A 20,590-nucleotide genomic window follows, 5' to 3' on the forward strand; every position below is an offset into this window, starting at 1 on the left:
GGCACTCTAATTTGGGAACTCTCATAACACCTGAATCTATCTAGTAGATAAAGTAATCCTACTTGGGCACTCTAATTTGGGATCTCTGATAACACCTGAATCCATCAAGTAGATAAAGTAATCGTACTTGGGCACTCTAATTTGGGAACTCTAATAACACCTGAATCTATCTAGTAGATAAAGTAATCGTACTTGGGCACTCTCATTTGGGATCTCTGATAACACCTGAATCCATCAAGTAGAAAAAGTAATCGTACTTGGGCACTCTAATTTGGGAACTCTAATAACACCTGAATCTATCTAGAAGATAAAGTAATCATACTTGGGCACTCTAATTTAGGAATTCTAATAACACCTGAATCCATCTAGTAGATAAAGTAATCCTACTTGGGCACTCTAATTTGGGATTTGTCATTTTGTGCGTAACTGCCAAACTTGTCTGTCTACTTGAAATGTATAATTGCCTCACCATTCTATTAATATCTCCAACACAGATAACTTGGAGACTGGAGTTAGTCATGGCCAGTTTCGAATGATCCCTGGTTGAAGGGAAGTTGACATCAGGGAATTTCATCATCTTGATGTTCAAAACATGATAATCACTGCTGCAGTTTGATCGTAGCTTTCCACGGCCATTTTGCCATGTCTCTGTTTGGAGCCCGGTTTTCATGTCTGGTGCCATCCAGTCAAAGTATAGATCTGAGCAAAATAAATATATATAGCAGTTAGTCGTGTTTTACTCTAAATCAAAAACATATTCCATCCAGCAGCAGGATTCACTCAGGTCACCCATGGTACCATGACCTTTAACCTTCCTATACTCCTCCAATCTCTTCTTTGTTTTGCTGAATTAACTGGACCTACAACTAATGTGTTTAAAAAACACTATCTGAGCTGCACTGTATAACCACAAGCCTGTAACTTCCATTTATTTAAACAGCGAATGGTAACCAGCGAATGGACGAGAGACTTACTACTCCTTGTTAAGGGATTGACGAGTTCTCCCGATCATGCGTAATTGGTTGTAACAAGAGCGACTAATTAAATTTATATGGTTTTCCATAGACAAATACGAGTCGAACAACACTCCAAGATTCCGTACTGATGTCGAGGGTGGAATAACCCCCTTAATGATCAGTATATTGACATCAGAGCGGAAACATCTCTTCAACGGCTCTCGATTATTTACTTATTTTCTGTCTTTCGTGCATTTTTCTGGCCTCATTCTGAGGCATTTAACATTATCCTGTGAAACAGGAGGATTTTATTACGAATTTGGCATAACACTGATGTAAAACGATACAAGTGCCAAGGCGCCACTTGGCGCCAGGCTTTATCTCAGAAAATGAGTACCGGATCCGCGAAAATGCCGCCAAATAGTTTCGTGTTGAAAACCAACAGTGTGAAGCTTGTTGATGCCAATTTTAAATCTACGGACATATTGAAGTCTTTGGCCAACGACATTGGAAAGAAAAATATTTTCGGGTGTGTTAAGACTCAAGGACAGTGGATCTTAACGGTAAAAAACAAAGAAGATGCAGAACTTATTCAAGAAACTGAATTAAAAATAGGGAATGAGGTATGTGACATCATGGGAGTGACCAAGACCATCATAACCGTAAGTGTTTTTGGAGTCCCAATGTACATTACCGATGATGAAATCTCCGGAAAACTGGAAGAATACGGATGCAGACTAAGATCCCCATGGGTACGTAAATATTACGAAGACTACCCCGACATAGAAAATGGCATCAGGTACGTTAGACTTGAATTACCAAACAGTGTAAAGTCTCTACCGTACGCAATCACTATAGAGGGAACTCACTTAAGATTAAAGCACAATGGACAATCACGGGTGTGTAATCTCTGCTTATCAGATGATCACATAATGCGAGAGTGCCCACAATACACGTGTAGAGAGTGCGGTCAACAAGGGCATTCAAGGAACCGCTGCCCTGAAATCCTCTGTTACAAATGCAACAAGCTGGGCCACACGAGTTACCACTGCGATGAAAAGGACGACACGGAAACAATGGATGAGGACACAGAAATCGAGAACCCAATTGACAAGCCAACGACTCACGAGGACACAGAGAAACCAACGACTTATGAAGCACAGGAAAGTGAATTGGGACCTGCGAATACTGGGGTATTAACAAAAGATAAAGATGAGGAATGTGTTAGTGACCTGAAAGAGAGAAGTCGGCAGACTAAAGTTCAACCGATAACGGAGAGCGAATTAAATCAACAAGTCGGCGCAAAGATAAAGCGAACCCTATCATCGAATGATGGAGCAGACTGGATAGTCGTAAAAAAGAATAGCACAAACCAGCAACAGAGGAAGAACATCTCCAGGCCCAACGTCACAACCACCAGGCGATATCACACAAGGGAAAGGGAACGAACAGAACCAAAATAAGATTTATATTCTCTTACTTACCAATTATAATGTTATCACTAATGGCGTCACCTATACTCAACGATATTAACGGCCTCAGGGAAAATAATGTCTCGTGTAAGTACCATAACATAGACTCTTATAACAATCTGCCCCCTCATCACGGTACTGTATATCACTGTACCACCACAACAGTCGTACCCTAAACAATAAGTTTGACGATGTTCATTTCTGTATTAAATAATGACTTTACGGTAATTGGATTCACAGAAACCTGGCTCAATGATAATTTTTCTCCCCTCAAAAAATTGGATAATTACAAACTTGTTGAAAAACATCGTAACAATAAACGGGCGGTGGAGTCTGTCTATTTGTATATAAAGATATAAGTTTTATTTGTAGACCAGACCTATCAATTTTTAATAATTCTATAGAATCTCTCTTTACAGAGGCTACTAACATAAATTCAAAAGATAAATTTCTTATCGGCATAGTCTACAGACCACCTAATGGTTCTTTAGATGAGTTTAATGTTAATCTGGAAAATATTTTCAATATCATTTCGAATAAAAACTGTGAAACCTATATACTGGGAGATTATAATATTGATTGAACTAATGCAATCAAATCAACTACGTTTTTAAATATTCTCTATTCGAACAGATTCATCCCTACAATAACTGTCCCAACTCGTATTAGTAGCATTACTACAAGCCTGATAGATAACATCATTACAAACGATGATTCTACGATTACTTCAGGGGTTCTCATCACTGATATAAGTGACCATTTTCCGATATTTCTAAAAGTGGTAGGGAAGAAAATCAGATCTAACAACACCATCTATAGACGTAATTACAATACTAACAACGTAAAGCGGTTTACTTCTGAAATAAGGGACACGTATTGGGATAATGTTTTAAACGAAAATGATGTCAATTCTGCTTATAATACCTTTTTTAATGATCTCAATTCAACTTATAATAATTGTTTTCCTATTCGCCAAATCAATCATAAACAGCGTCGTAGAAAGAAACACCCATGGATTACGAATGGTACTTTGACTTCCATTAAAAGGAAGCACAAACTTTACAGATGTCAGTTAAAGTCTCCCACAGATTTGTACAAGTCTATACATACAACGTATCGTAATAAGCTTAATCAAGTAATCAGACTTTCGAAAAAGCTCTATTTTGACAATAAATTTAATGAGAGCAGAAATAACACAAATCATACATGGCGTACTATTAATGAAATGTTGCACAATAACCGTAAAGAATCATCATATCCTGCTGTTTTCAAAGATGGTGACCAAGAAACCAGTGATGAAAATATCATTGCGAATAACTTCAACAATTTTTATGTAAATCTTGGACCATCGCTTGCTAGTAAAATAAAAAACAAAGGTAAATCACATGAAACCATCTGTGATAACAATAGTCATTCAATATTCACATGCCCAGTCACTGAAGAACTAATTAAAATTGCAACTTCCAACTTAAAACCCAATAAAGCAGCAGGATATGATGATTTCAAACCTGGTATTATAAAAAATGTTATTCCTTTTATTGCTAAGCCTTTGACCCATACAGTATATGTAATTTATCATTTAACACTGGCGTATTCCCAGATAAACTTAAAACGGCAAAGGTTATACCAATCTATAAAAAGGGAGATTCAAATGTATATGAGAATTATCGACCGATTTCATTGCTTTCCTGTTTTTCTAAAATCATAGAACGACTTATGTTCAATCGCATATTTAACTTTCTTAACCAATATAATATTCTCTGTAAAGAACAGTACGGCTTTCGACCCAAACATTCTACTGAACTGGCTTTGGCAGATGCACTTAACAGTTTACATACTAGTCTTAATAATGGCAAAAATTGCATTGGTGTATTCCTCGACCTTTCGAAGGCGTTTGACACGATCGATCATACTAAAAGAGTGTATAGCAAATACAGAAATGTACTCACAACAGTTGTTAAAACTGCTATGAAAATGCATTATAAAAATCTTATTGAAAGTAATAAAGATGACACTTCCAAATTATGGAAGGTTATTAACAATATACTCAGTAAAAATGTAAGCATTAATTGTAATAAAGAGTTTATTTGTAATGGTCAACATATTACTAATGCTAACGATGTGGCTGACGGTTTTATTAATTATTTTTCGTCCATTGCGAACACTTTGACTGATAAGATTCCTTTAAGTCACAGTAATCCCTTGCATGGCATTACTAATGATATAAAGCAGTCGTTTATGATGCTTCCAACCTGCACTAAGGAGGTAAAAGGCTATATTATTAAGCTAAAAAGTGGTAAAAGTCCAGGTCATGATAAAATTACCAATAATGTTATAAAGCATATTAATGATTTTATTGCGGCTCCGCTTGCTCACATTATTAATTGTTCGTTTTCTAGTGGAATATTTCCATCAGAGCTAAAAGTTGCAAAAATTATTCCTATTTTCAAATCTGGAGATCATAAGTTGTTTTCTAATTACAGACCTGTCTCACTTTTAACCACTATTTCCAAAATTGTTGAACGACTAGTGTATGACAGATTGATTAAGTTCATTGATAAGCACAACATTTTAAATGAACATCAGTATGGTTTTCGGAAAAACTATTCAACTTATCTTGCAGCTGTCGACTTAATTGATAGTATATCATGTGGCTTAGATAATAAGATGTCTACTGTTGGTATTTTTATTGATTTATCAAAGGCTTTCGATACCATTGATCATTCTATTTTATTAAAGAAGCTTCTTGCTTATGGAGTACGTGGAATTTCCTATAACTGGTTTCAAAGTTATCTAAGTAATCGTATAAACTATGTATATTATAACGGAGTTACATCTGCAAGGTCCATTTGTAATGTTGGTGTTCCACAGGGTTCTATTTTAGGCCCACTTCTTTTTCTTATGTACATTAATAATATTTCTCATTCTTCTACTAAGGGAAACTGTTTTATTTGCTGACGACACTACAATCTTATTTCAGAAGGATAATATAACTGATGCAATTCTAGAAGCAGAAAAAGAGTTTACTCATATTATTAACTGGCTTAATGCAAATAAGTTGTCTCTGAATTTATTAAAAACTAATATTCTTATATTCGACAATAAATTACATGATACTACTAATATTCCCATCAATATTGATGGCACTATTGTATTAACCACAGCAACTACTAAGTTTCTCGGTACTATTATCGATTGTAACCTTCACTGGAAAAATCATATTTCATATATCTGTAGTAAAATTGCCGGTGCAAATGGAATTATTTATAGATTAAAACATGTTCTTCCGAAAGATACATTATTGACTTTATATAATACTCTAATACCACACCTGAATTATAATTTACTTGCTTGGGGAGGTGCAAATAAATCACTGTTGCATAATTTATATAAACTGCAAAAACGTGCAGTTCGTAACATTTGTATTGCGCCGTATACTGCTCACTCGGGTCCTCTTTTTAAGAGTCTGAACGTTTTAACTATTTTTGATTTATTTGATTATCAGCTAGGTATTTTTATGTTTAAGTTTAATAATGGAAATCTTCCTCCTATTTACAACTCATATTTTCATTATAGATATAATATGCATCATTACAACACTAGATCTATGTATTCTCTAAACATTCCATATTCATGAACTAGACTTAGTCCCAGATTCGCTCAAGTGGTGTTACTCTCTGGAATTCATTCTCATCTAATCTCACTGAATTGAATATTACTTTATATACTTTTAAAAATAGGTTGAGGAAAAAATTGATGTCGACTTCATATTACATATAATTACATGCATATTTAAACCATTCTTTAATGTTGCTGTTATTCTTTTGTAATTAGCACATTGCTAATTATTTTCTTTATTTCTTTTCCTTTCTTTATTGTAAGGGGTCAGACTCGAAAAGCTTTGCTTATTCTGACTCCTCTACCCATCATATGTATATATATATATACTGATTTTTGCATATCATTTATTATATGTAAGTATATTAATTTACTATTACTCATGTTATAAAATATGAATTAATGATTATGATGATGATGGTACAAAATAAACTTGAACTTGAACTATCCTTATCAATAAATTATTTTCATACGGCATTAGAGGAACTACTCTCAACTGGCTTGAAAGCTATATTTCGAACAGATATCAGTATACCTCGTATAAAAACTCTAGATCCGATCTTGCTAAAATTCGTTGTGGCGTTCCACAGGGTTCAGTCTTAGGTCCTTTGTTATTTATTCTATATATTAACGATATTTGTCATGTCTCCAAACTAGCCAAAATCATTCTCTTTGCTGATGACACCAGTATTTTCTTCGAGAGCGACGACATAATCACATTATCTTCCAACGTGTCAAATGAATTAAATAAATTCTGTAATTGGTTTTCAGCCAACAAATTATCACTAAATGTACAAAGAAGTAATTACATTGTCTTTAATACTCGTAATACACTTATTTGGAATAAAGATATATGTATGGATGGTAAAATAATTAAGCAAGTTTATACTACTAAGTTTTTAGGTGTAAATATTGATTGTAAACTTAGCTGGCGCAACAATATTTCAACTATTTGTAGTATAATTGCACGGAATGTTGGCATATTATCTAAGTTGAAATATTATCTATCGGAAAACATACTCAGAACACTATACCAGACCCTGGTTGTCCCGCATCTCACTTATTGTTCCATTATTTGGTCTGGTACATACAACACCAACCTTAACAATCTTATAATACTCCAAAAGGCAGCCATTCGCCACATAACACACTCAGCCCCACGTGAGCACACCAGTCCCCTATTTAAGAAACTCAACTTACTAAAACTGCATGATCTCATTAAAGTTGAGCTTGCATTATTTGCCTACAAGACCTGGAATGGATTACTACCAGCTGCCTTTGACAATTTTTTAACCAGTAACAGAGATGTACATAATCATAACACGAGGCATGCTAATCATGCCCACTATAATCTCTACAATACCACCATTGGAACTTTAAGCCTACAAAACCGTGCAACAAAAACATGGAATCTTCTAATGAACGATTTAAAGAGTAAAAAGTCAGTCACATCCTTTAAGAAGTGGTTTTGTAAGGAAATAATAGCTAGTTACTGACTAAAACTAAATTATACCTGTATGTAATTACTATATATCTATATATATATTGAACATTTAATTTGTACCTATGTATGTATTCATACACATATATATATATTTTGTTTTTTCTTTTCTTTTCTTTTCTTTTCTTTTCTTTCTTCAGGGAGTCTTCCACATTGTTAAGCTTTTAAGCTTTATGGAAGACTTCCTCCACTTTGTACTTTTGTGGCAAACAAATAAATAAATGAATTATAATTATTTGTCATTGCACCATTAAGTGTTATATTTTCATTAGCGTAGTAATTGTATCAATAAACACACATGAGCTCTATCATGTGAATTCACAAGGCTATCCACATCATTGGTACCAAACTAGCAATGTAGTGTTCTTGGTAGTGTTGTTAGTTGTGCTTCTTTCAATTCATTTCTACCGAGTGGAAGGAATTTGTAAATTCGTGTTTAGGTAAATTCGTTGCGTAATAATAACCTAAGTTAAATGTTTGGAGTGAAGTGGCAGAGGTGAGGAGAATGGGAGAAAAGTGTAGCAGAAGGAAAGAAGAGGCACGTGTTGTGTGTGTATAAAGTTAACGTTAGATGTCATTTATGTGGTGTTATGATTGCTTTTTAGTGAGTTTTGTGCAAAGGAAACATATTTAGTTTTGATAAAAAGGAACTTAATTGTCTTTATGTTTATTAATTGTGTTCAGTCTTTTACTATTATCACTACTGGCAATGCCAAACCTAGGCCGAAAATTACTCTACAGCAGTGGCGGATTGTCCATACAGTCAGGGGGGGCGAATGCCCCCCCTGACGGACTCAGATGGACTGCTGACGCCCTTTTCAGCTTTTAACTACTTTTTACTTATTCGCGATTATTTACTTTTTATTGCGCTTTCATCTACCTATTGACATTTGTCATATTCTGTCGGTGTAATTTTCTGACAAAATGGCAATGACACCTATTTATTCTTTGTTTATCTGCAAATTAGCAAGGCCCGGAAAGGGTCATTTCCAGCGATCTAGGGAGTCTCTTTACTCAAAAATTTTCTGCGCCAACCTGTGGTGGCGCTCTGCTTAGATAGTGTTGAAAGCGCCCCTACAGACCATTCTTGCTCCCCCTGACCAATACCCTTAGCTCCGCCACTGCTCTACAGACACCATCATTGACAAAGACATTTCTGCAGAAATTACTCACAGATCCATAAATTAGTAGTCAATATATAGATGGTAACACATTGCACAAGCAAGATACTTGAGAAGATGAGAGATTTATTACAAATTCTGTGAAACTCTCCAGTTCAAAGTCTGAAGTGAGCTGTATGTGAATAGGCACATACAGTGTGCATTGTTCTGGTTCATCATAATAACAAGAGAATTTGCAACTGTAATAATAACAGATTTCCAACTTTTACTTTCTATTTCTCTGTTGTCAAACGATTTAGCTCCTTTCCTCTTGGGAAGTGTGGTTGTTTTGGTTACACAAAGTGAGACACAAAATCATAACAAATTGCTTAAAAAAATTGAATAATGTAAGGCTACGGAGTACTGAGGTTTGCAAATGTAATTTTCTGTTCCAGTTTCAATTTTTTAAATAACTCTATTGTTCGATATGGAATATACAGCACAAACTCATCTTGAGTCATTGTGCTATTCCACTGACAATTCTTTTTGTTCAGTGCTCATGAGGAACTCTTATTTTGAGCTAAATATATTATGAGAGGTTTAATTTAGGTGTTAGCTCAATTTTCTTCTTAAAAAAAGTGGAAATGGTTGAGGGCAATCGAATTTTCATAGGTTTAAGCAGGATTGTGTCAGAAAAACTACTTATATCATACTATGTACAAAATTATCATTCTCAGGAACAAGGTTGCAAATAAAAAATTATATACATGGGGGTAGTGAGGGAGGTGAGGGAGAAGGCACAGTGCCAAAAACAGGTAGCAGTCAGGCCGCATAGGAGGTAATAATTTGTACTATGCAGTCAGGCCGCATAGGAGGTACAGTAATATTTTGTGACCTGCAGTCAGGCCTAGGAGGTAATATTTTGTGCCCTGCAGTCAGGCCGCATAGGAGGTACAGTAATATTTTGTGACCTGCAGTCAGGCCTAGGAGGTAATATTTTGTGCCCTGCAGTCAGGCCGCATAGGAGGTACAGTAATATTTTGTGCCCTGCAGTCAGGCCACATAGGAGGTAATATTTTGTGCCCTGCAGTCAGGCCGCATAGGAGGTACAGTAATATTTTGTGCCCTGCAGTCAGGCTGCATAGGAGGCAATATTTTGTGCTCTGTTGCCAGGCCATATAGGAGGTAATCTTTGGTGCGCTGCGTTTCCAACATTGTGCACTGCTGGTCAACAGAGATTAATCTCTTCTGTTTGATGTAGATTCAGCCTTACTGTACAGCTTTCTTTTTGACACTGTTGCTTAAACTGTAAAGGGGTTGATTGAGGTCGCAGGTTAGGGGAAGGTGGGGGGAGGGGGAGTTGGCAAATCAGAAACAGTCTATTGGTTGTATCTCATCCCAGTATGACTACACCTACTTACTCCAGTCCTTACTCTCAATTAACTAACCTTGATTAAACTCTCTGGACTTTGCATAGTGGGTGAACTGTTGACCATTCTGGGAGTATAATGAGACCTTTTGCATCCACGGTGGACTTTCGACATGATCACCTTTGACCACACCTTGCAGTGATGGCACCAGCTGGGATAATTCGGATGGCAGTTTGTAATCATAAATATAAGGGTATGTGAACCTCATCTGTTCGCCTGGGAAAAGGAAATAGAAATATGAGTGTGCCATGAGGGATGATGACGCATCGACCAGACCTCATATGGTATTTAATTATGCAACTAAAAAAGACCACTTATACACAATTATGCATCCAAGATTTCAAATAAGCCTACTTGATATTGATAACATCAAAATTCTCCCAGTCTCTCACTACATTCCCATTACTGACACCAAACATGTTAAGATAACCATGGTTCAAACGTTCTCTGTTAATGATTTAGTTCAATACCAATCTTATATTCAGGGCTAAAAGACAAACAGTTCTTGGGATAACTGCCACGGTATTAATGTTCTGTAGTACTGTATTAAGAATCGCATTAATGTACTCAAATGCAAATGACACAGGTGCGGTGAACAATTTGCTTTCAATGGTGTCAAGTATCTCGGTGACAGATCCCTGCTAAATTCATCTAAGTATCATTTAAGTATCAAATAGAATAGTTGCGTCAAATAATATTGATGATGTAAATTGAGAAGTTTAGGGGGTTGGCATGTACTGATTGTTTCCAGGAAGAGACTATAAGGTTTGATTTGTCACTCTCTCTTCCCTTGGTACGGATTAACAAAAATGTCACACAAAGCATGCATTTATAACTCAAATCAGTTGGTGTACCAGTCAATTCAGTATTTGTTCCTGAGGATAATAATGTGCTTGGAGCAGTACGGACAAATTCTACAAAAAAAAAACAATCCAATAGTCGGGCGCGTCAAGTATCTCTTCACTTTTCAAATGATGGTATCTTACCTATTTCTGCCATTTCTGATGACTTAAATGTCACGCAAATCATGCTCTGTCCATACACCACTGCATTTTCTGGCCAACTGTAGCTTTTGTTACTTGGAAACATAGGAACACTATGGATTAACCAAAAACCAGTTTGATTGTCAAATGCAAGCACCCCTGTATGAGAGAGAGAGAGAGAAAAATGAATTTGTTAGTTTCAACTCTCTAGTAACAACCTTTTCCTACCCTATGGATGTGTAACAAGATAGTGACAGCAATGAAATATTACCATGAAAATATGAAATACTGTATCACATCTGATGAAACTACATATCTTATGATGTCATGTTTACAATTTCCAGAGTGTAACCTCTGCTGGACCCAAATGGCCTGTACCCTCCACCAAAAACAATAAGGTTCTTGAACTCATTATAGAGAAGCCATAGCCATACATACCAGCTACTGCAGTTTTCTATCTGGAAATATCGTATTTACATATAAAGTTTTGACACCTGGTGACCTTAAATGAACTCTGACCTACATCAAATTGTGTACACACTATACAATACACTAGGCTATTATACCTTTCATGTTATGGTTCAGGAGATATAGAACTTTTGATATATTCACATTTTGCCCTCTGTTGACCCCAAATGACCTTTGACCTCCACCACAAGAATAGGGTTCACTGCATCAATGACAGGATATCCGCATGCTAAATATAAACACTGCACATGCGACCTACAGTAAGTTCCTTGAGATGTTCACAAGATTTTCACTTTTTCCCTCTGATGACCACAAATGACCTTTGACATTCATGAAACACACTACAGATCGTCTACTCACCAACGGCAGCTACAAACCAAGTTTGAAACGCCTGCAACTTCTACTTCTTTGATTGAGTACAAGAAAAGACAAGCTGATAGCTTAAGGGACTTATTTCAGAGATGGGCTATTGAAACATTTTCTCTGTGATAGTGTGACAAAACCAAGTTGTAAACCTAAATCCCAACATAAAGTATCACTAAAGTTTCAATCTTCTTGGCCCATCTAGGACAAAGATCCTAAAAGAGATAATCTTACCCCAGTAAAACGGTTTCAGAATATGGGTTATTGGATCAGTCTCCTATTGCACAGAAGCAATGTCTCAATGATAATAGTCAAGGTCTCTTTAAAACAAATTAGTGTCATTCATCGTGACAACTATAGAGAGAGGTTGAACTAATTGATCTATAGCAAATGCAACTATCATCACTGGCTAGCAATAGGATATAGATGATAGTTTTGAAGAATTCCAAAATAAAACTAACAAATATTTTCCTTATCTACTTTAAATGAGACATCAGGGCTTCAATATCTCTGGATATTCTACCGTAGATGGAGGTCTTATATGAACTATACAAAGACACCATAGACATGAAAAATGTGAACATATATTTACCTCACTGTGCATGGTGATATTTATTAAGAGGAACAGACATTAAGTTAGAGACTACCTATTAAATTGGGGTTTACCTCATAACTCCTTTGCTCAGTTTTTTACTGTAGCATCATCCTGTCCAGTTTAAATCACCTCACTGTGAATACTGATATTTATTGAGAGAAACAGAAATTGAGAGAAAGACTACCCATTAAATTGGGGTTTACCTCATATCTCCTTTGCTCAGTTTTTTATTGTAGCATTATCCTGTCCAGTTTAAATCACCTCACGGTGAATACTGATATTTATTGAGAGAAACAGAAATTGAGAGAAAGACTACCCATTAAATTGGGGTTTACCTCATATCTCCTTTGCTCAGTTTCAGACTGTAGAAGCAGCCTGTCCAACTTAAAATCATCTCTTTCACTTTGTAAGCACTCGCCCTTCTTTCTAATAAGTTTTCACATCAAACTCCAAATAAGATTTAAAAGGTTAGAACACATATAACAGCTTTCACATTGTCCTAGCATAATACAGTAGCTTAAAAAACAAACTATATCAGATAAGATTTCATTCTCATTGTCAAGTGTAAAACGTTTTTAAAATAACTTTCATTCTACCATTCACAACACACGAAAAAAAAAAAAAATCAACAGCTCCTGAAGTCTCCATTTCAGGAATTCATTCACAAGATCTCTCCTCAAAATGAAAATATACTTTTCTTTACCTTTAGTATGACCCCGACTACTGGTTTTCCTACCATTGGGCCAATGGTCATTGTACATTACATATGCAATCTGGAAAAAAAACAATAAAATGGCTAATGAAACAGCAATTTAGTTCAATTATTTAACAACGTCTCTTGCTTCCATCATTTCCAGTAATTTCTAGTTTTATTCACATTCGCAGCAAGTCTACCAATTTAAAAGTAAAGGTGTCTGTGGTGCACAGGCAGTTATATACCCTTTAAGCTCTACTGTGTGAGATTACATTCATCATTGTTCTTAGGTTTGAGGTTCTTTTTGGTCAATCAGTTCAGAACTCTAGTAATTTGCATTGTGAAATTGTTGTTTCTTTTTTTTAGGAAGCTCGATGCATATGCGATAAACACAGTCATATGCTGGGAGTAAACTATCACACTTCAAATTGAGATCCTCGATGTATATGCGATAAACACAGTCATATGCTCAGGGAGTAAATTATCACACTTCAAATTGAGATGCTCGATGTATAAATATGTGATAAACCTAATCATATTCTGGGAGTAAATTATCACACTTCAAATTGAGATCCTCGATGTATATATGTGATAAACACAGTCATTCGCTGGGAGTAAACTATGACACTTCAAATTGAGATGTTTGATGTATATGTGATAAACACAGTCATATGCTGGTAGTAAACTATCACACTTCAAATTGAGATGCTAGGTGTATATATGTGATAAACATAATCGTATTCTGGGAGTAAACTATCACACTTCAAATTGAGATCCTCGATGTATATGCGATAAACACAGTCATATGCTGGGAGTAAACTATCACACTTCAAATTGAGATGTTCGATGTACATGTGATAAACACAGTCATATGCTGGGAGTAAACTATCACACTTCAAATTGAGATCCTCGATTTATATGCGATAAACACAGTCATATGCTCAGGGAGTAAATTATCACACTTCAAATTGAGATGCTCGATGTATAAATATGTGATAAACCTAATCATATTCTGGGAGTAAATTATCACACTTCAAATTGAGATCCTCGATGTATATATGTGATAAACACAGTCATTTGCTGGGAGTAAACTATGACACTTCAAATTGAGATGTTTGATGTATATGTGATAAACACAGTCATATGCTGGGAGTAAATTATCACACTTCAAATTGAGATGCTTGGTGTATATGTGATAAACATAATCGTATTCTGGGAGTAAACTATCACACTTCAAATTGAGATGCTCGATGTATATGTGATAAACACAGTCATATGCTGGGAGTAAACTATCACACTTCAAATTGAGATGCTAGGTGTATATATGTGATAAACATAATCGTATTCTGGGAGTAAACTATCACACTTCAAATTGAGATCCTCGATGTATATGCGATAAACACAGTCATATGCTGGGAGTAAACTATCACACTTCAAATTGAGATGTTCGATGTACATGTGATAAACACAGTCATATGCTGGGAGTAAACTATCACACTTCAAATTGAGATCCTCGATGTATATGTGATAAACGCAGTCATATGCTGGGAGTAAATTATCACACTTCAAATTGAGATGCTTGATGTATATGTGATAAACACAGTCATATGCTGGGAGTCAACTATGACACTTCAAATTGAGATGTTTATTTCCATTCTTCCCAAAACACAGTAGTTGTATTTCCACATGACACACTTCATGCTGTGATACTTCCATTAAACCCTGTACAAGTAAAACCCCAATCATACAAACAAATGGTCGGGTTCTTAATTGAACAGACCATAACTGAATATTGTCTTCAGGAACTACATGTGCTGCATGGTGCAAGGAATCTGATTATGCCCCGCCCTAACCCACCCCAGCCACACCCCAGTGAAAGAAATGTTTGACTGTAGGGATCATCACCAACAAAGGGATGGACAGCTCAGTTGGTAGAGCAAGGTCATTGGTTTGAATCCTGGTGTAACAAAATACTATTTATTGACCAATTTGGTTGATAATTTCACTGAGTTTTCTTTGTTCATTTCCTAAAAATTCTCAGCATATTGCCCAAATTTTCACCCAAAATTTGGGTGGGGGAGCTGCAGCCTCCCGCCTCCTACGCCTATGCACATTAATATTAAATATTGACGGAAAATTGGAATAGAGAGCAAGGTGTTTTCTGTTTGAATGCTTGGTGTACTACTGTACTACATAGTGTAAATCTCAGGCTTATCCGTAAACCTTGATAAACCTTGATAAAGATCACATGATCCCTTGTTTTCAACTACATATATTGACATTATAAACATATTCAAACCTGATCACGGAGATCATAAACTTGTTGCAATGTCTGGGCCACTGCTTGCGATTTGTTCTCTAGTGAAACGGAAGAGAGCTTGAAATTAGGCGATGAGTCATCAAGATAATAATGGGCAAATCCAGTCTTTATCAAAGGGTTGGGGTTACTGGATTCCCTTGGTACCTTGTAAACATAATACCTGAAAATAAAAACACAAATGATAAAGCATTGACAGTGTTTGCTGGTCATTGTGCCCATTTGCAAGAACACTTTGTACAAAGTGCAAAGATCAATTTTCAATTGTATTTTACAAGTTACAAGTTTCTAGCCCAACCCTCTAGTCTTGGGCACATTGGGTCTCTTTAAATACAATTGTTTGCCACATTAGTTCTGGGATAGGGTGGGGGCAGCAGTAAAAAATATCAGTTTTACTTGCTTGGCTACATTTAGATAGCATACATGAACTTTAGCATTAAGGTTCCATATTGCAGCATGCTGAACACAACAATAAATAGGTATGGAGTAACAGTACAGGCTATACAACACACATAACAAGCTCTGTGATTGGATGGCTGCCACTTTCTCAACAATATTGTCCTGTTGCCAGATGAAGAGATAAAGAAGTATGTTGTATTCATTCATGTTATCAATTTATGAGGCCGTTCCCCCCCCCCCTTCCCCACCCGAGTTATAGACTATGAATTGCGAAATCATATAAAAAAACAAAATTGTATAATATTAACAAGGGATCAAAAATTTTAAAATAGATTTCAACTATTCAACACCAACTATATCAGGCTGTTGGTCTGTATGGGATATATGTATTCTGTACACTAAGGAATGTCATCTGTCTCTGTGATAGATACAGTAGCAATAAATCAGTAGAGCATACACTACTACAGTGTGCAGTTGTGTATTCCCTGAGTTGTCTCTACAATGATATTGTACTTGTAATGTTCGAGGAGATTGCATTGTACCATGTTACACATTAACAACTCTTAATAACTTAGCTCAAAACTAACTAGTGCTCTCTTTTGTTTTATTCATGGTCTTATATCTTCCCATCTTTATTTGGAAACAAAGATGAAGTGGGTATTGTGACATGTGATAGAACTATTTATAACAGACCAGGAAGAGGCTACTTCGATTGACAGGATATCCTTCAGTCTGTGTTATATAATGCACCTTGAATTCTGATAACAAATTGTGTTTAATCACATGTGATTGACATGTGATTGCACATGTTTAATCATGTGATTGCACGACAAACGTATATTCCACGCAGATGGTAACCTACAACTTGAATCGCTCTTCGGAATGAATTTTCTACTATACTGCACATCGTAAGTATGGGGAATGTTAAGTGGGACCACAAACCCTAAGAGAATTAATGAGTAAAGCTCGATGAGAATATACATCCTGCTACTTACTGTCCTCAACAATACTAACATTAGCCTGATAGCTGATTGTTTAATGTCTCTTTATGTGGAGACACCCAGTAATGTTTTTTTTTCCAATTTATCAGTTGTAATCCTTAACTGACAGTATGGGGAACATTTCATCTAACTGAAAAGCACCAACAGATAAAACTGGCAATCTGAATTATTTTGTTACTTTATCTTTGAATGTTAGAAGTGTTCTCTGTTACAAACCAATCAACATCATTTCCATTCATATCTTTGCAGCTGAGAAGACCTCCGCAAACACTGAGCAAAGCTGCAACAAGAATTCCGAACAAGAACCGGCGCACAGACATCATGTTGTATGGATCAGGCAGTAGGCAGGTCAAAGGTCAAGAACAGGTTTGTTATAACAAGTAATCTGCAAAAAAAAGGAAATCAAATTAAAGATAATTACAGTAATGTTGACTTGTGAAGAAAAAAACAGTCAGTTAATAATTTAAGACAATTCAATTCCTTCATAAATTCCAGTATACAATATATAAATAGGATCCATTATATGAGAAACAAATCATTAATGAATAGGATTAAAACAGAGACAGATTAAAAGAAAAATAAGTATCGAATATAACAATAAATCAACTGACTCCATGAATGGTTTGAAAGTTGTAAAGACCCATAGTCGTAAACAGACTCTCACACACTGATTGACTAATGAGTGCACACTCAACAAAGTTGTTTATGATCGGTGAGCATTTACTTCAATCCCCGTGATTGAACTACAAAGTTCTCCTGCACAACCGTCTCTGACAGCCAGCTAGGATTAGATGCTGGGTTTCCTAAATGAAGGCAATAAAAATAACAACTGGCTCCTTGCCAACGACAAAAATCTTAATAAACCTTACAGTTTAAAATTAGGAGAACAGAAATTATATTTGCTGGAACTTATAGGCCCTAGGTACTAATTGTATTCAGTTATTCGTTCCACCAACAGAGTTATATCCAGCTGCTCACAGTTGGTGGAGAGAACTCTAAACATCTTTCTTTTCCCCTGTGGACTGAATTGATCAATTGGTTCCATATATATTACCATGTATGTGTAAGTTGCCATCTGTGGACTGATATTTTAGTAAATTAATTACAATTCAAATTGACAAACCTCTTCAATCTAGGATTCACACCCATACCGTATGTATGCTGAGAATGTACAATTAATGTATGTATATCTCTTCGACAGAAAATGTGGCCTTGAACAGTTAAATAACCAAGTGGAAAAAGTGTGGTCACCTGAAAGGCATTGGAGACTCACCCCAAACCGCGTGCCACCCTCTGAAAAAGTTAACTTTCCGTCACTTGCAAGTGAAGTTTTTTGCTTGTCGCTACAAAATGCAGAGAGTAATGAAATGTGATATTGTGTTATCTTTTATCTAGACCTGAGATGTCCATCTCTGCAATGTACACTGTGTTGTGGGTATTGACCGTAGCTGTATGTATTGACTGTAAACAAGAGTCTAATTACCAACGGTAGCAAGCTGTGTGTTTTTTCTGCGATGGATGGTGGTGTCTAACACTTCTGTTACACCTCATTCAAACTAGGTCAGGTTACCGGCATGAGACGTTTCTTTGAGCGCGAGTCTTCACACCCTGTTAAGCTAGATGTACCTACTTGTCAGTACATAGATAACTAATGTGATCATGATTTTTTCAAGTAATCCAGGGACACGAACTTGTTTACATCAATTACTACACCGTGCACTGTTTAAAGGATCTGAGGGATGACAAGTTAAGTCAATGAGTCTGTCAATGAGTAAATCACACACAGTTCTTAAGTTTTGCCTAACCACAGAATATATAAGTAGGTATTTATATCACAATCAAAAGATGGGGGAACACATGGTACATATTTGTGTGTATGTGTTCTTGTATGCGTGTATGTATATACTATCAGAATTTCTACAGTATCATATTTGTTTTCTCACAAGACAATATGACGCCCACTGTTCGAGGCATATGCTGACTTTGAGAATTGTTGACACTGCCATATTTGCATCAGCATTAAAACATTCAAGAGTCTGCTACTTTGTTTTGTTTATTTGGTTTATCACTTCACGTATAAAGACAACAGATTCAACATAACATAAATTGTTAATTAAGCTAGGTCTATACTCTCGACTTACTTCCAGCTTAGGACAGGCCTGGTTGATGTTAACCTTGATTAAACATATCAAAGAGTAGCATATGCCTAGGCTAAATAATAGCCTAAGTAAACATCAGTCTAAACGAGAAACTAGGCCTATAACGTTTTGTTTATGGGGATACGCAAGACCGGGCACTCACTGACTTTAAAAAGTTACTGCTTGTGGTTTGAACTTATGGTTGTTTCTGCTTAATAATTCAGTCACGTCTTACCTCAGTTTCAACCGTACAGAAGGTTTAACGCTGCATGAAATGAACTTCAGATCTAGAGGCACTTCCTATTCACAAGGCTCCGGTTTGGGACTGTTCTTTTATCACACATCACGTTACCTGTATACGTACGTATGTGCACACATTCTCTAGTCAGCTGCCATTCGCGCAACCGCAGAATGATGCAGTCATATGAAGGGAGTTTCCCCACATCATAAAAATAGCACGCACGAGCAGCAGAGAAAACAAATCCTTAGCTTAGTGATAACGTAAACCAGAAACCACTGTCTAACTCTGTAATCCAACCTATTTATTGAACAACAACCTGTTAAGCTCTACGCCAGTAAATTGTAGAAAAGTCGGCCTTTATCTTACTATACGCTAAGTATCGAAATAATTTGTTGTGAATTGTGAGTATGATCTTCTGGTAGCACTGGAGCAATCAGCTAGCTGACAATACAACATAGCTAAACATTAAACCATCAGTGACATTACATCATGTGATAAATATATTTGTGATGAGAACTAGAAAACCCGTAACAAGAACTCAGAATTAACCGTATTTGAGATATCATCCAGCTTGTCAGACTGATGACCATGAATCCCAATCCAATTCCAACATATTTTTAAAGCCAAACTCTCACTTTTGGCAAAGGACAAAACACACATACACAATTATAATTGTATATCTTTATATATTAAATGCAATCCCATGTGTAACCTTCAGTATCGCAGACAGTACAAATGTAGTACACTTAAGCTCGGATAATATACTTTGCATAAAATATCGACAAGTTGATGTTTTCTTTTCAGTTGCTTCAACACGTTTCCTTTCAAGTCAAATCAATACCCTTTGAGTATATTACCCTATGAATATAGAACCAATAAAGAAATCGTTAAACTGGTATCTAGTTACCTTGATCTCATGATCACAGTGTCTACATATGATAGGTACCGTTGCTTTGCCTATAGATTCTGGAGAACGAACAATGCGTGTACGAAACAGTAACTATACTTGGGATATTTGTCAAGCTATATCAAAAACCTTACACGGGTACTTGCTTGCTGGCTAAATTTGACTATGGATCATTCTCTCTTATAGAAGCACGTAAGTCTCGCAATATAACATGTTTAAGTTTTTTAACATTAGTAGGTAGTAGGTATTCTATACGTATACATAATTTGAAGTTAATACTTCATTTAAAAAGCATTGCCTACCAAATCCTCCAAGCATAATCAACTATAGGGTCACATCCTTAGCTTGGGTATTGTTACAGAAATTTGACGTATAAGCCTAGCAGATTTCTTACTGTTAATTTGTTT

The 20,590-nt window shown here is 36.0% G+C and overlaps 1 protein-coding gene across 4 annotated transcripts in view; it reads right to left on the reverse strand.

The window, feature by feature from the left end:
- Nucleotides 1-19,419, reverse strand: part of LOC139963769 (plancitoxin-1-like) — a 25,994-nt gene extending 6,575 nt beyond the window's left edge. For 2 of the 4 annotated variants that reach the window (XR_011791751.1, XM_071964888.1), the window contains exons 1-7: nt 19,271-19,419; nt 17,114-17,282; nt 15,480-15,660; nt 13,190-13,259; nt 11,064-11,219; nt 10,096-10,293; nt 470-699 (exon numbers count right to left, since the gene is read on the reverse strand). Coding sequence is in view for 3 of the 4 variants with exons in the window: in XM_071964888.1 (XP_071820989.1) it covers nt 470-699; nt 10,096-10,293; nt 11,064-11,219; nt 13,190-13,259; nt 15,480-15,660; nt 17,114-17,220 (942 nt within the window). In the remaining variant the exon portion in view is untranslated. Of the gene's footprint in view, nt 1-469; nt 700-10,095; nt 10,294-11,063; nt 11,220-13,189; nt 13,260-15,479; nt 15,661-17,113; nt 17,283-18,170; nt 18,241-19,198; nt 19,221-19,270 lie in introns of those variants that run through there. The other 2 variants (XM_071964889.1, XM_071964890.1) reach the window with 2 other exon arrangements.
- Nucleotides 19,420-20,590: the final 1,171 nt, after the last annotated feature.

This window comes from Apostichopus japonicus, chromosome 22, assembly GCF_037975245.1.
Source record: "Apostichopus japonicus isolate 1M-3 chromosome 22, ASM3797524v1, whole genome shotgun sequence".
In the NCBI taxonomy this organism is placed as follows: Eukaryota; Metazoa; Echinodermata; class Holothuroidea; order Aspidochirotida; family Stichopodidae; genus Apostichopus; species Apostichopus japonicus.